Genomic DNA, 15472 nt, shown 5'->3' with positions numbered 1-15472 from the left:
TCTCTCTCTCTCTCATCCCTCTCCCTTGTCTCATCCTCTCATTAAACCTCTCTACGTGGCACCATGTTGGCCTGGTGTGGGTTGTTTGGACGCAAGCTGAGATTTCTACCCCAACAGCCAACAGCCTGGAATCCTGCTGTTGACTGTGTCTGTCTTTAGCTTCTAACCTTGGTAAGTGTCTGGGGAGGGGGCATTTATATAGCAAATCTAACTGTAGCCTGTGCCCCCCAACCCCCGAAGGTGCTCAGCTCAACCAGGGAACATAGATACCACAGGGATCCTATCAGATTGCCATGCATTGAAGAACTCCCACCAGCTAGTGTTCCATACTCTACGTTCGGACCACTGTAACATTCCCTGGCAAGACTTCTGGGAAGGAGTCCTCATTGTCAACTCCATGGCTGTTGTTACTTCTCAGAGAAACTTACCTTAGGCAGCACAAGGAAGAGAGATGGACAGAACAGAGAGAAATGGAGTATCTGAGGTGACATTTGAGCCCTCAAGAAGACACGGGTACCAAAGAGGAGAAGGTAGGTAGTAATGTAATGGTGGGGAATTTAGAACCTTCCTAGGAAATCGAGAGGCAGAGGGCAGGGAGGGCAGTCAGGTGACAACTGCCTGCCCTCTGGTGACAACTTCAGATGCAATGCTGGTGACAACTTCAGATGCACTGCTGACTTCTAAGAACAAATCATTAACAGTGTCAGACTGGACCCTGGCATCCCTGAGAAGCCAGCCTCAGCCACCGGCCCTAAATAAGCCAATTCAAGAGACAAATTAATAGTGAAAAGCAGAAAAAGATTTCATGTGGCCACATTGGGAAGAGGGACAAAGAGGTCCAATCTTTGGGGTCCTGGCATGAAGAAAGGTCACATGTATACAAAGTTAAGTGATTCTGGTCACAGTATGGTTCTGCTTGTCATTTGCCCATCTTTGTCTGGGCTCCAGGAGCTCCTATAAGATGCTCTGACAAGTAGTCCACCATGCATGAAATCCTGTCCCCTGTGGCTGGTGTCAGGTTTCAGCCTCTGGGCTCTCTGAAGTCAACAGTTAACAGTGGTGCCAATGCCAACAAGTACAATACACCAGAGTGACTTTTAAGAGAAGTTTCAGATTGTGGCATCCAACCTCATAAATCTGTAGATGGCAGTGAGTGTTGGGAAAGTTTCCAGTGTCCCCTATTGCTGGGTGAGGGCAGAGGTTCCATAAACAACAGAACCAGTGACTTTGCAGTCAGAGTAACATTATGTCACTCAGATGACAAGGGGACAGGAGAGCAAACACACAGGAGCTGCCTGAATCCGTCTAGAGAACCCCATGCTATTCTTTTCTTCCTCTCAATCTCTGAGGACTCTGAATAGTGAGAATCCAGTGCCCTTGGGCACCTGTGACCAGGGAACGGAAGCCAGTGCGTTTTTAAGTGTTTTTAGTTCTTGAGAAGCAGAGTGAAGATGGTTTTCTTTAGTGATAATTGCTCTGGGCTCTGCCCAGTCAGAAGAAGAAACCCTCTTCTCTGTAAGACACAGGCCCCTGTGCCCCAAAGCTCGCTTCAAAATAGCTACACCAGGCAATGAGTAGGGATTTGGGGTGCCCTCAGACCTCATTGTAATTCTCCGTAGCACATCCTAAAGTCTTTCACTATTGTAGCACCTTAAAAATATGCCAGATGACTCCCGGATGATTGAGTCAAACAGCTAAGTATAAAAGAAAAACTCAAGACTTCTGAGACAGTCTTATATCACTGAGGACGGCCTTGAACTTATGACTACACTTCCTCAGGCTTCCGAATACAGAGATTGTAGGCTTGTGCCACTGTGCCAGGTCGAGACATTTTTATTTTATTTTTTGTATTTTCAAAGTGTGTATGTGTGTGTTTTTTCATTCAAAGGGAACATTTTCATCTTTCCTTATGACATCACCTTAGGAAAAATCATTCTGGTAACTTAATAAAGAGAAAGGAAAACTGGGCTTCAGATGTGTCGGGAGATCGGCAGGCAAGGCTGTCTCAGGGGACAGAGCATTGGTAGTTCTCTCTTGCCGTGGACACTTAGGGAGGGGCCCGTGGCGTGCTGAAGCCAAGAGGCCCATCCTACGATTGGGGGCTCTGTGCTCTATTAATATACCATGCATTATTTATTCTAAGAACTCCCCTAAAGGACTAGAATTTGAGGGCAATAATGATGCGTTTGTCTAAACACTATTTCTCCTTCTAAAATAGCAATTTATTTTTTTTTTAATTTCTTTTCATGTGGAGGAGGTTTATTGGGATGACGGAGATGGGGGGGTGGGGGACGGTAAGGGAGAAGAGAAAGCGCTAAAATAGTGATTTAAAAAAAAAAAACCTCAAAACATTTTGTGTATATTTAAGCCAGAAAACTTTTTCAATCTGTTTTAAATTTTTTTTTTACATACATGGATATTTTTGCCTGCATGTAAGTCTGTGCACCACATGTGTGCCTGGTGTCCGAGAGACCAGAAGAGAGCAACAGATTACTTGGGACTGAAGTTTCAGATTGTCGTGAGCTCCTATGTGGGTGCTGGGTCTTGAACAGCCAGTGCCCTTACTCCTGAGCCCTCTCCCCAGCTCCATTTGCCCAATCTTATGTAGAGAATAAATCAATACTAGATTGGGTTGGGAAGCCCCAGAGGGAACCAACTCTGCCTCAGACCCCAAGGCAGCTTTAGTTTTATCCTGAACATGTGCTGGGTTCTCCTTGCTGATCCCAAGAAACATTCTAGAACTAGTTGTGTACATGAAACATTAGACTCCAATGGCTGCTCAGGCCACAGAACCTCACAGTGTTTCCCTTCCTCTCTGACGGGTGCTGACAAAGACACCGTGAGTCTCCAGGCAACAGGTGTCAGCATCTCACCTGAGAAGTGGGTTTACATTCAAGTGGGTGTTAGCGGACACACATCCTCCTTACCCCCTTCTCTGTCTTCTGCCTGGGATCAGAGAGCATGTCTGCAAGTCTCTCCCATCCTCAGAAGGGTATAAGAGACGAATCCTTTGTTCATGTGGGTCCTGGTTTCCTCTCCTCAGAGCCCCTGTCTGTCTATGCCATTGAGTAAATCGTGTAGCCTCAAGGAACGGTCTCTGTCTCATGTTCCCTATGGTGTCCTAGACTTGTCTTTTCTTTTCTTTGGGCCAACTTCTTTGTTTGAAATAAGAAGCAATGACTCGGGGGTAATAGGAATTGGCTCCCAGGGGTAGGACGCCAACATCTGCACATACATGTCCTATAAGGAGCTCCCAGGTCAGGTTTGGATGTGTAGGTAAAAGTGCCACAGCATAGGGCCCAGCAGCAACATCAGAGTCCTGGGGTTTGAGATGTTCCTTTCCCTCCCAGCATTTTGAAAGGGCAGTGGTGTGGGTTTGCAGTCGTAGGGACTAGTGTTTGGGGAATTGCTGACCATAGCTTCTTGTGTCAGTTGCTTCATTGCTCAAGAACAGCAGCTTAAGGAAGGAGTATTTATTCTGGGCTCTCCATTAGAGGGCAAGGCAGCTGGTCACACTGTATCCACAGTGGGGAAGCAGAGAGAGGCGAATACTGGTGTAGTTTTCCCCTGTGGTTCAGTCTGGGAGCCGGCCCAGCCCATGCCAAGGTATTAACAGTGAGGGTGGAGCTCTTCTGCACCTCAGACAACCTAGACCTGAAGCTCCCTCATGGACATGCTCGGAACTGGGCCTCCTGGGGGATTCCAGAGCTGAGTACCAATACCAACCACCACATTTGCTATGGGTTTGCTGTGGACTTGACAGGTAAGGAGCCAGGCAAACAAAAGAGCAATGGGCTTCTGAGAGAGGAAGGGAGGCTTGCAACTAGGTGAGAAGAAATGTGGATGAGGGATGGGGAATGAGGTGTTGGATGAAGGATGGAATGAGGAACTGTCATGGCTGTTTAGAGCCCTGAGTTACCATGCATTTATGTTTGATAACAGGGAGAAATTCCTAGCGTTATATGGGCAGGACACGTCTACAGTGGTAGGACAAAACGACCAGCACGAGTGAGTTTCTCGTGGTTCAGCTCAAGCTCCCCGGCAAGAACTTAAGACCCACAGACTCCCGGGACGATCCAGCAGGGGAAGGCACTAGTCATGCAAATCTAAAGGATTGAGTTTGAGTCCTAGAACCCCCAAGGTAGAAGGAATGACTTAACTTTCCTGATCTCTACATGGACTCTGTAACACCTATGCACCCCTGATGAAATAAAACAAAAAATTTATAAACATAGCAGTCATTGAATAGGTTTCCTCCTATGTTCTAACTTGGACCAGGAGCTGAGGTGAAAATGCTGTCCCACTTCACAAATGAAAACATCAAGGCACAAAGGTCTCTCCCAGAATTGTTAGTAAGTCCTTGGTTTTCATAAGGCCACGCTCATCTGGATGTCACGGATGTGCCCTGAAGGGCAGGGGATCTGACTTGTGGGGTCTCCCTGTGCTCAGAACAGTGGTTGAGTACTCTTTCTGTGTATCCCTGGGGTCCTGTGGTAGCCTGGATATATTTTTATGGTAGAATTATACTTGCTGCCATTTGAGAATTCATTTGCTCACCTTCTTAAAGTAACAAAACTGTATTTAATGTGGTATACAAGTATGTATGCTCAAGTGTGTGTATGTACATGTGTGTATATGTGCAAGTCTGTGTCTGTGTGCATATTTGTGTGTACTTGTGTGTGCTCAAGCATGCATGTGTTTGCATGTGAATGTGTATGTGTGTGTGTATGTGTGCATGCACATGCCTGTTGTCTGTGTGTGCATGTATGTGTATATGTGTGTGAGCGCATGCATGTATATGTACAAGGATGCTCATGTGTGCAGACGTGGAAGACACCTTAGGCTATCATTCTGAGGGACAGTGTCTACTTCCTTTGTGACAGTGTCTCTCTCAGGCATAGATCTGCCGACACAGCTAGATTGAGTCAGGTAAGCCATGGTCTGCCTGTCTGTCCTCCCCAGAGCTGGGGTTACACGTACATGCCACATTCAGATTCAGATCTTCGTGTTTATAAGGAAAATGCTTTGCTAGACGGAATGATCCCATCCATTTTGTCTGAGCCTCACTTCCCATTTAACTGTAAACTTGGAAATCAAGTATTTAAATAAGGGACTAAAATAAGAATAAATTGGGACTGTGAGGACTAGTGTGACGATACAACCTGACAGGATCTAGTATCCTCTGGGATATAGGCCTCCCTCTGAACACACAGAAGAGGTTAGTTTGTATTAAGGGAGGGCAAGATATGTCCACTGAGGGTGGTACCATTCCCTGGCTGGGATCTGGGATGGAGGGTACACATGGAGAAGGTGAGCTGAGCACATCATTCACTACTCTCTGCATTCTGACTGCGGATGTGACTGGATGTGACTGGACGTGACTGTGCATATGGATGTGGATGTGGATGTGACTGTGGATGTGGATGTGACTGTGAATGTGGACATGGATGTGGATGTATATTTGAGTATGACTATGGCTGTGGATGTGGGCATGGATGTGACTGTGGATGTGGATATGACTGTGGGTGTGGATGTGACTGTGGATGTGGACATGGATGTGGACGTGGATGTGACTGTGGATGTGGATGTGGATGTGGATGTTACTTCTGTTACCAATTATTTCAGGCTCCTGCTGCCCTCACTTCCCCACCATCATGTCTATGTTCTGAACCATGAGCCACAACAACTCTTTTCACCCTTCAGTTGCTCTGGTCGGAATATTTGTTCCACAAAACAGGAGAAGAAACTGAGACAGTAAATGAACTGCGAATGCCCGGGTGCCATCTTATGGCTGGCCAACACTAAGACACTCTTCTCCATAATCTAGGTCACGGGAACCATGCCTGAACCCACAGGAAACAAGCCCATCTTACCTGCCGAGGCCATTCTCCACTTGATCGGGGTCTCTGTCCGCGGCGTCCTTTACTGAAAGTTGTGTTGGGGAGGGCTGTGAGCATTGGGTATTGACCTTGGCCATCTGTACGCTGGTCACCTTCAGCCCCAGGGCGGTAGCTACAATGTGAACACAAAGCAGGTATTTCATTGGGACACCTGCAAAGCCAACGTACTGTAGACAAAGGTTCTTAAAGCACTGTTTAAAACAAATTATTTTTACATTTGAATGCTTTGTCTGCATGTGTGTCTGTGCATCATGTGTTCGCTATGCCCCGGTGTGAATCACAGACAGTTTTGAGCCACCCTATGAGTACCGTGAACCAACAGTGGTTCTCTTCTAAGATAATAAGCACTCTTATGGACTATTGAGCCGTCTCTCCAGCCTGTACACCTTTTAAAGTTGGCTGTTCATCTCAGTGGTAAGTGCTTATTGTAAGTAATAAATAATAACTGTGTCAGTAATTACAAATTAGTGTAATTATAAATTAAATAATATTTTTAAAAATGTGGCAGATTGGACTTGCCCAGTGTAATTTACAAAACAGGAGGGTTTTATTTTCAAAATAAAAGTCTCTGAGTCATTGTAGGAGCACAGGTCGAATTACAGACGAGCACAGGAGACTGGGAGCTGCTGATCTGCTCTGACCCCGTTAGGAGTGGAGAGGAGAAAATTACTAAGAGTCAAGCTTTGCTGACAACTTGCAGACACAGCAATCATGTACTTTGTAAACTCTAAAGAAAATGGGATCTAAAACATAGAGATGAAATCACATATGGTTTTTTGGGGTGGGGGGATGAATGGAACAGCGGAGGGAAAGAAAAAACCCAGATGGTGCTCAAGAGTGCTCAGCCAATGAGAAAAGGGAGGGCGGGGGCTGAGTCCGAGTTGGAAAAACAGTTCTCTGTGCTCAATCACTGTCTCTATGACGCCTGGGTTTGCGAGGTTGCAAAACAAATTGCGTCACTGCTCACCTGCGCCTCCAACGCTCTTACCATGAAGTCAGGATCCATGTTTCTGACACCTAGCACATGTGGCGTCCTGAGTTTAATACTTGCTCAAACAAACAAGGAACAATAACACCAACGACACAGTCTGATTCTGGACTTAGCATGTGAAAGAAAGTAACAATATTCGGTATTCATAAAACCGTTAAAGGTGATGGTCAGGGCTGGGTGTGAGGGTGCAGATGGGTCATCTCAACACTCAGGAGACAGACGCAGGGGGCTGCTGGGAGTTCAAGGCCAACCTGGCGTATATGGTGAACTGCAGGCCAGCCAATGCTACATTTGAGGTCCTTTTAAAGACAGGTGATGTCACATGAAAGGCACACTCACCTCATTTAAGGATTACAGTGAGCCTTTTCTAACAGTTATTCCCTCCGATAGATGGCCAAACCAAACTCAGAGATGTGAAGTAGCATGTGTAGCCAAAATAATATCCAACCCCCACTGCGGCCTGTTGGCCATGCCACAAGTGACACAATGCTTTCCTGCAGCTGACAGGGGAAGGTGTCCCTATGGCTGAGGAGAAGAGGAAGCCGATGCAAGAACACAGCTGTTGTGACTGACATGTTTATAACTCCTGAAGACAGTCCTCTGAGGTTGGCGTCACCCAAAACAGGCCCGCACAGGCTCTCTGGAGGAGCCCCAGAGCCCGAGTGTATCAACTGTCAGTAGCGGTCACTTCAGGGAGAGATGGTAATTTCTAGAAATAGTCCAGTGACTCATGGGACTAAATGAATTCTATTTCCAAAGGAAGGTCCATTCAAATTGCCCAGGACATGGTGGGAAGCATCCCTGCATCCCAGGTCAGAGCACCTGGCTACCTAGGACGGACCTGGCTCGGGTGGGCCTTGACTCATCTCTGATGCTTGATAACGTCGACCTGTAATTTTAAATTTTATAATTTCCAAAGAGAAGTAAGATAAAGCCTGTGGTTTAAAAATAAATTGCTGTGATAAAGGACCAAGGGCAAAAGCAACTTGGGGAATACAGGATTTATTTCATCTTAAAGCTTACAGTGGAGGCAGGAACCATGGATGCAGAAGCCATGGAGGAGCTGTGCTTCCTGGCTTGCTCAGGTTTTTTTTTGTTTTGTTTTGTTTTGTTTTTGTTTTTTGTTTTGTTTTGTTTTTTTGTTTGTTTGTTTTTTTTACACTCCAGAGCGTTGTGGTAAATGTTTAAAAAAAAAAAAAAAAAGCCTAACCTTTTAACCTGCTCTAGCACCGACACCCATAGAGCCACATGGCACTGTGGGTTACTTTTATCTCAGCGGCTCCACGCTGTCCCCAAGTACTCGCTGACCCAGGCAGTCAGCAAGCCGTTCCAGTGTGGCAAGGTGCCACGCTGATCCCCAGTCAGTTCAGCACTGGCGGGGCCACAGTAAGTAAATGGGAAGTAACCATAATTTATCCTTGGTTAGTATCTCTCCTGGCAGCTCTCTGCTAGCCAAGAACTCTCTGGTCCCAGCTACCTGGTAAAATCAAGACTCAACGAACTGCAACCCAACAATCAGATTTACATGTTAAATTCTTTATCCACAATACATCCACACGATAAACTCAGAACCAATTGATAAGGATATAAACCGCCCACCTACATAAGATACACTGACCTATAGAAATCTATCCCTTAAGAAATATTCATAACGACCTGTATCTATGTAGAGATGCATGGCAAGGATGTTCACGTCTTCCTCCATGTTGTCTCTCTTCTGCTTCTCCATCTCCTTCTAAAACCTCTGTTCCCACCTCCCTTCCTTCTCATCCAATGACAGGCCTTGTTTTATCTCGTGTCTGCCTTCACCTGCATACCAACATCAACCTACACCAGAACCATCTACCAGGGGTAGCACCATCCACAGTGGGCCGGGCTATGCCACATCAATCATCAATCAAGACAACAGCTCAGAGGCTTGCCCCCAGGCCAGTCTGATAGGGGCATTTTCTCAATTGAGAGTCTCCTCCCCAGATACCTCTAGCTTGTGTCCAGTCGACAAATACTAACCAGGACAGCTCTTTCAAGGACAGGCCATCTAGAGAGGCAGCTGGTACAACATGGCCCTGCAGGTGGTACCAAGAAACTTGGGCTTTATTCTGACATCCAGTGAGGATGTGACAGAGACACAAAGGTCCCTCTGGCTGCATCAGGAAGGATGTATTCAGGGGGACCTGGGTATGAGTGAGAAGAGCAGCTAAAATCTGCTGCAGGGTCCCAGGAGGAGAGAGAGTAGCAGCCTGCACTAAATAGTTGCCTGTCCTCGATAATGAATTGGATAAACTGAAAAAAAAAATCAGAGAATAGGCAGAATGTGCAAGGATACCATATCAGTGAGTACAAGGGCTAGTAATGGGGGAGGGGCTGAGGATGTTGCCATCACAGTTGGTCTTCAGAGCAGAGCTGCAAATCACTGGAGGCAGGAACTAGGAAAGGGGACAGGTTTAAAAAGAGAGGGATTCCAGTTGGAGATGTCTGGTGTAGTTGAGGCTTCTCTGTGGCAGTAAAAAGACATTGTGGATGGGGCAAGTTGAATAGTTTTGTTGGGCTTATGGTTTCAGAGGGTGAGAGTCCACTGTGGTAAGGAAGCACAGCAGCAAGCAACAGGCAGCAGGAGCAGGGCACAGAGCATCGCATCATCAAATGCAAAGCACACACCAGAGAGCACGCTGGAGATAGTACAAGATTCTTCTGAAAGCCTGCTGCCCCCAGTGACTTCCTCCAGGAAGATCGCACCACTAATGCTCCCCAAACATCCTCACCAACTGGGGACCAAGTGTTCGAGACTATGGGGGCAGGGGCACTCCTCCTTCAAAGTACCACACCTGTGGAGACTTTAGAGTTGATGGACGAGATTGGCTAAAAGCAATAAACTTAAAATAAAAGCAAAAAGGGCTGGAGAGATGGCTCAGTGGTTAAGAGTACTGGCTGCTGATGGGGTGGGGATTTAGCTCAGTGGTAGAGCGCTTGCCTAGGCTGGTCCTGTTGGGTCCCCAGCTTGTTTAAAGAGTACCTGCTCTTCCAGAGGTCCTGAGTTCAATTCCCAGCAACCACATGGTGGCTCACAACCATCTGTAATGGGATCCGATGCCCTCTTCTGGTGAGTCTGAAGACAGCTACAGTGTACTCATAATAAATAAATAAATAAATAAATAAATAAATAAATAAATAAATAAATAAATAAATCTTTAGAAAAATAAAAGCAAAAAAAATATAGACTTAAAATTGTCCGTTCGACATTTTTTAAAAAAAGATTTCTTATATGTATTTATTCACTATATGTGACACACCAGAAGAGGGCATCAGGTCCCATCACAGATGGTTGTGAGCCATCATATGGTTGCCAGAAATTGATCTCAGGACCTCTGGAAGAGCAGTTAGTGCTCACCACTGAGCCATCTCTCCAGTCCCCATTGAACATTTTAAACAGAGCACTTACTATGTGCTAGAGAACACTTTAGAAGCCTGGATTTATCAGAGAATAATAATAGATTATAAACCCCAGCTTCTAGAACATCCTCTGTTCTCTGTGGAAGGAGCTAACAGCCCAGTGGGGTCCACGGCAAGTTTTAAAGCAGCTTGGGGGACTTGGTAGAAAGACAATCAAGAGACTCCTTTGAAAGGAGACCTCGGTTGAGAAAAGGCCTCCATCAGAGGCCAGTCGGTAAATCGTCAGGGGCATTTCGATGTCTGAGGGTCCAGCCCACAGTGAGTGGTGACATTCCGGGACAGGTGGCTCTGAGTTGAATTGAGGCTGAATGAGACTTGAAGAAGAAGCCGGTAGCCAAGCTTTCTTCCACAGTTTCTGCTTCAGTTCCGGAGTCCATGTTTTGCTGCTTGGGTTTCTGCCCTGACTTCTCCCAGGTTCCAGATCCTCTACAGTTCCTCCTCAATAAACTGAGGTAGTCTTAAGAGAGACAAGTATTAACTCCCTAGTTACTTGGTAAGTGGACTGTGATGTATGGGCATGTAAGCCAAACAAAACCTTTCCTCCTCGAGTCGATTTTGGTCAGAATGGTTTTTATTGCAGCAATGGAAAGGAACTAGGACCCTAGGACGCTTCCTGGGTGTGGTCCTACTATGCACTCCTCTAGATCCAGGTGCGGCCAGGGGGCAGTCGTCTCTGAAGGAAGAGGGAAGGGAGAGTGGGGTCGTTTTGGCAGAGTATTCACATGGACGTGCGTAAGGATCCTTGCAACACAAGGTGGACCCAGGGCCGGTAGAGCACAGGTCATAGACTAGGAGTCAGATGTCGCCATGCTGTCACAGTCTGGTCAACCTCAAAGGCACGATGAAAGAGCATCTGTCAAAGTAGGGAGTTGGGGTGTGTGTAACTTCACAGTGTGGTAACTGGGCCTGGACAATAGGAATCCATGGTCCACTCCTGCGTATTCTTCCTGCTCATCTTTCAGTTCAGCTGTTGCTATGCCAACTGGATCATGCTGGGTAGCCTGGTAATACCTCAGCTGTGCTGCGGCCCTTCAACCTGCTTCCCCTGAGGAACGTCTTCTTACAACACTTCAGCTCTTCTGTCAGGCACAAACCCAGAGGCACTTAACAGACTTAATACCCCTGGGCGACGCTTGGTTAATTGAAACGGGGCTCAGAGGATGTGCAGTCTTCTATCCCTCGGGAAGAGAGTTTTGAGGAAGTCTGTGGGCTCCTTAGAGAGGCCTTGCCTCTGAGAGCTATGGTCTGTTTGGTGATGTATGGTGGCTTTGCTGTCCATCCCTCCCTTTTTTGGTCCAAAGCCCCTACTGCCCTCCCTTCAAATCTCTCCCCAAATAACCCACCTGCACGAAGGTTCTTGTTCTTGTTCTGTGTTGTTTTGGCTTTGGGAGAGGGATTATCACCACTAACTAGTTAGATATTTAACCCTGTGGGAACTGAGTTACTAAGAGACCCAGGTTCCTCAATGTTTAGGGGTAAACCTAATTTCTCTTTTAATTTTATCTTTCAGGTTGGACAGGGCAAAATGTGTCTCATTATGGGTAAATATAACCCGGAAGATTCCGGTCTAGTTGGGTCATAAGTGTAATAAATGATCATCTTTATAAAGAGGTAAAGAGGATCAGAATTCAAAGAAGGACCGTGTGTTTTGAATGACTACATACTTATTGATAGGCTCTAATTTAAAGTTTCCTCTGTGTGCTCCTTTGCCTTGCACTATCCTATGCTACACATCTTGCCAGTTCCAACCCTAAGCCATGCCTTATGTGCTGACAATCACATTGAGGGGTGTTCAAATAAGGACCCCCGGTTTTTTGGGGGGAGGGGCAGGGTGACATCACAAGGGGTGGGGCTGTATTCTTCTGTCAGAAGCCACGCTGAACCTGACCGTAGCTTCTGGTTGGTGATCGATAACCAGACTCTATCTCATCAGAGATTGTAGGTTCCGGATTCTCTACAGTTCCTCCTCAATACACTGAGATGTTCTTGACAGAGACAAGTACTAACTCTTTAGTTACTTGATAAGAGTACAGTTCATAGGGTTGGAGGGGTGGCTCAGTGGTTAAGAGCACTGACTGTTCTTCCAGAGGTTCTGAGTTCAAATCCCAGCAATCACATGGTGGCTCATAACCATCTGTAATGAGATTCTTTTTGGTGTGTTTGAAGACAGCTACAGTGTACTTATATATAGTATAATAAATAAATAAATAAATAAATAAATAAATAAATAAATAAATCTTAAGAAAAGTACAGTTCATAGAAGAAGGGCAGACTAGGGGCTCTTTCTTCTTCTTCTTCTTCTTCTTCTTCTTCTTCTTCTTCCTCCTCTTCCTCTTCCTCTCCTCCTCCTCCTCTCCCCCCACTCCTCCTCTTCTTCTTCCTCTTCCTCTCCTCCTCCTCCTCTCCCCCCACTTCTCCTTCTCCCTTACCAGTCCTTCAGTCATGGTATCTCAAGAGAATGATACTGTCACATCTCCTGATAACATTCAAGAAGTTCTCACAAAAATGGTCAATGACCCCATGGCTACGCTGAAAAAAGATAAACAAGCAAACAAACACTGGGAAACTGCTAACACTGGAGAGGTCAGAGTGGGCGTGGCTCCCATGTCTGCAGCTGCTCATCTTCAGGGCCCCTGAGGTAGTATAGATGCTGAGGTCGAAATTGAGAAAAGCTGACCTTGGTTCTGTCTGGCTCTGAAGTCCACAATGGGGCTTCTTTGGTTTACCATCCACCCTGTAAAGATCTAGCAGTGTGAAACATAACTTTATTTTCTGAAACAGGGAAAAGATACATCCTGCCAGCTATGAAGGTGACCTTGAAATGGACTCACAGGTCAGAGCTTAGCAATGGTTCATGAGGCGTCTCCCAAATGCATGTGCATTGTGTGCTCTAGACCGTGGGCAGGGAACCATGCACACACCATTTCGGGTTGCTTCTATTTCTTTATAATGTGACTAAATAATGACCTCGTCTCTTCCCTGGTCCCCCCTCCAATCCTTTCATACACTCCTTGCCCAGTACATTCCAGGGACTAGGACTAGGCCTGTCCCTGAGGGTTATGATGCTGGAGAGTACAGGTCTGTGCCTTGGGGTAGGTGGGAAGGGATAGTGCTGGAGGGGTTGGAACAGACACAGAGGCAGGATGGAGAGCCATGTGATAGGGGAGAGACCCTAACCGTGCCTCTGGGACCCATGAGGAGGTCCCTCCAAACAACCACGCTGTTCGTTCAACACCAACCCCCGTTAACCATTATGCTGCGCACCTTCAAGGGGTGGACTGAGACTCTGACACCATGGGATTCAGTTATGGCTTTGTTGTTTGCCATGTGATTAGGTCAGGCATCGACATGCATGCCAATAACCTTGTACTTCTCTTTTCTTTCACTAAAGCCTGAAGTCCTTGGAGAAACCCTTCATTCTACTTAAAAAACTGCTTCTCCAGATTCCCTGTACTTGTATAGAGAATTGAATAAAAAGCCTATGGGGTCAGAGAAGTGGCAGAGACTTGAAGGATGGCCCTTACCATAGGGCCACCTCACGTGACCTGGGCACCTGCTCTCTGCACGTTCTGGTCTCTGCTCCAACATCTTGAACTGTGTATTAACTTACTGGATCCTCACACAACCTGGTGAGTGATCCACACTGGAAATTTCCATCTCATGGGGGCTGGACAGGTTCACTTGGTTAAACCAAACTCCAAACAGTCAACAGTTTTCACCGTGCTCTGTGTCTGGAACCTTTTCTCGAGCCACTTTTTTTTTTTTTTTTCCAGAGCTGGGGACTGAACCCAGGGCCTTGCGCTTGCTAGGCAAGCGCTCTACCACTGAGCTAAATCCCCAACCCCTCTCGAGCCACTTGTAATGGTTGTTATATTCTTCCTTCCCACCCCAAAACTACAGGGTGGAAGAGAAATTCTCAGGTACTGAGACTTGACTCACTCTGAGCCCTGTGAACCAGCCGCTGGACAGACACAGCCGTCCCCAGTTCCGAGGGTCAGATGCACTCTTGCAGTTTTAGGGTGATGCAGAAGGAAAGTCCCCAAAGCCTTCTAAGACAAGCCATGCTTGAGAGTTTGGCTTTACACAAAAGACGAGTTAGGAGGTCTTGAAGGAGATATAAATCAATGGAAAGATGTCCACCGATCATGTCTAAATGTCAGTCAACAAACAAACGGACCAATAACACATGGTAAATCCACAGAATGGATCATTACCAATCAAGGAAAAAGAATGGAATACTCTGTTTTTTACATCCTTGTTACATTCTGTAACATGGATGGGCATTGTGCTGAGTGGAAAAAGCCAGACATGGAAGACTGTGATTTCATGGAAACTTGAAGAATAGATAACTCCTTAAAGAGAGAAAGTAGAGTAATTGCCAAGGTTGGAGAAGGGAATCTAGAAAGACGAGGGATGCTAATAAGCACAGGGTGTCTTTTTGGGGATGTTTAAAGCTCTAAAATTATATTGTGATGGTTCCAAAACTGTGGATACATTAAAAATTCAATACTTTAAGTGAGTAACCTTTGTGTTATGTAAATTATTTCTTTGAAAGAAACAATACTCCATCTAAAATTAGGCTGCCCTAAAATACAGAATTCATAATATCTGCTATGAGAAACTGACTAAACACAGTGACTAAACACAGTACAAATACAATAGACAACCCAAAATGTAAACATGATTAAAGGGAGAAATGTCAAAATAGCACCTTCATCATCACTATCACCACCATCGCCACATTGCCACTATTGCCACCATCACTACCAGCACCACCACTATCACCATCACCACCATTCTCACCACCACCATCATCACCATCACCACTATCACCATCACCATCACCATCACCACCACTACCACCACCACCACTACCACCACCATCACTACCAGCACCACCACCATCACCACCACCACCATCACCACCACCACCATCACCACCACCACCATCACCACCACCACCATCATTACCATCACCATGACCACCATCACTACCACCACCATCATGGAGGTTTAATGAGAGTGTCCCACATAGGTTTTGTGCTTGGACACTTGGTTTCCAGTGGATGATACTATTTGAGGAGGTGGTTAAGGTCCATCCTTATTGGAGGAAGCATGCCACTGGAGAGGA

General features: G+C 46.1%; 1 protein-coding gene across 2 annotated transcripts in view; it reads right to left on the bottom strand.

Annotated features, from left to right (window-relative positions):
- Window positions 1-15472, bottom strand: part of Cnga3 (cyclic nucleotide gated channel subunit alpha 3) — a 41990-nt gene that overhangs the window by 21779 nt on the left and 4739 nt on the right. For both annotated transcript variants that reach the window (XM_032899516.1, XM_032899517.1), the window contains exon 2: window positions 5874-6012. In XM_032899516.1, coding sequence (XP_032755407.1) covers window positions 5874-5977 — 104 coding nt within the window. In that variant the 5' untranslated portion in view covers window positions 5978-6012. The remainder of the gene's footprint in view (window positions 1-5873; window positions 6013-15472) is intronic.

This window comes from Rattus rattus, chromosome 4 (genome assembly GCF_011064425.1).
Source record: "Rattus rattus isolate New Zealand chromosome 4, Rrattus_CSIRO_v1, whole genome shotgun sequence".
NCBI lineage: Eukaryota > Metazoa > Chordata > Mammalia > Rodentia > Muridae > Rattus > Rattus rattus.
Note: the sequence above shows the minus strand (reverse complement) of the source record. Positions and strands in the feature narration are given on the sequence as shown.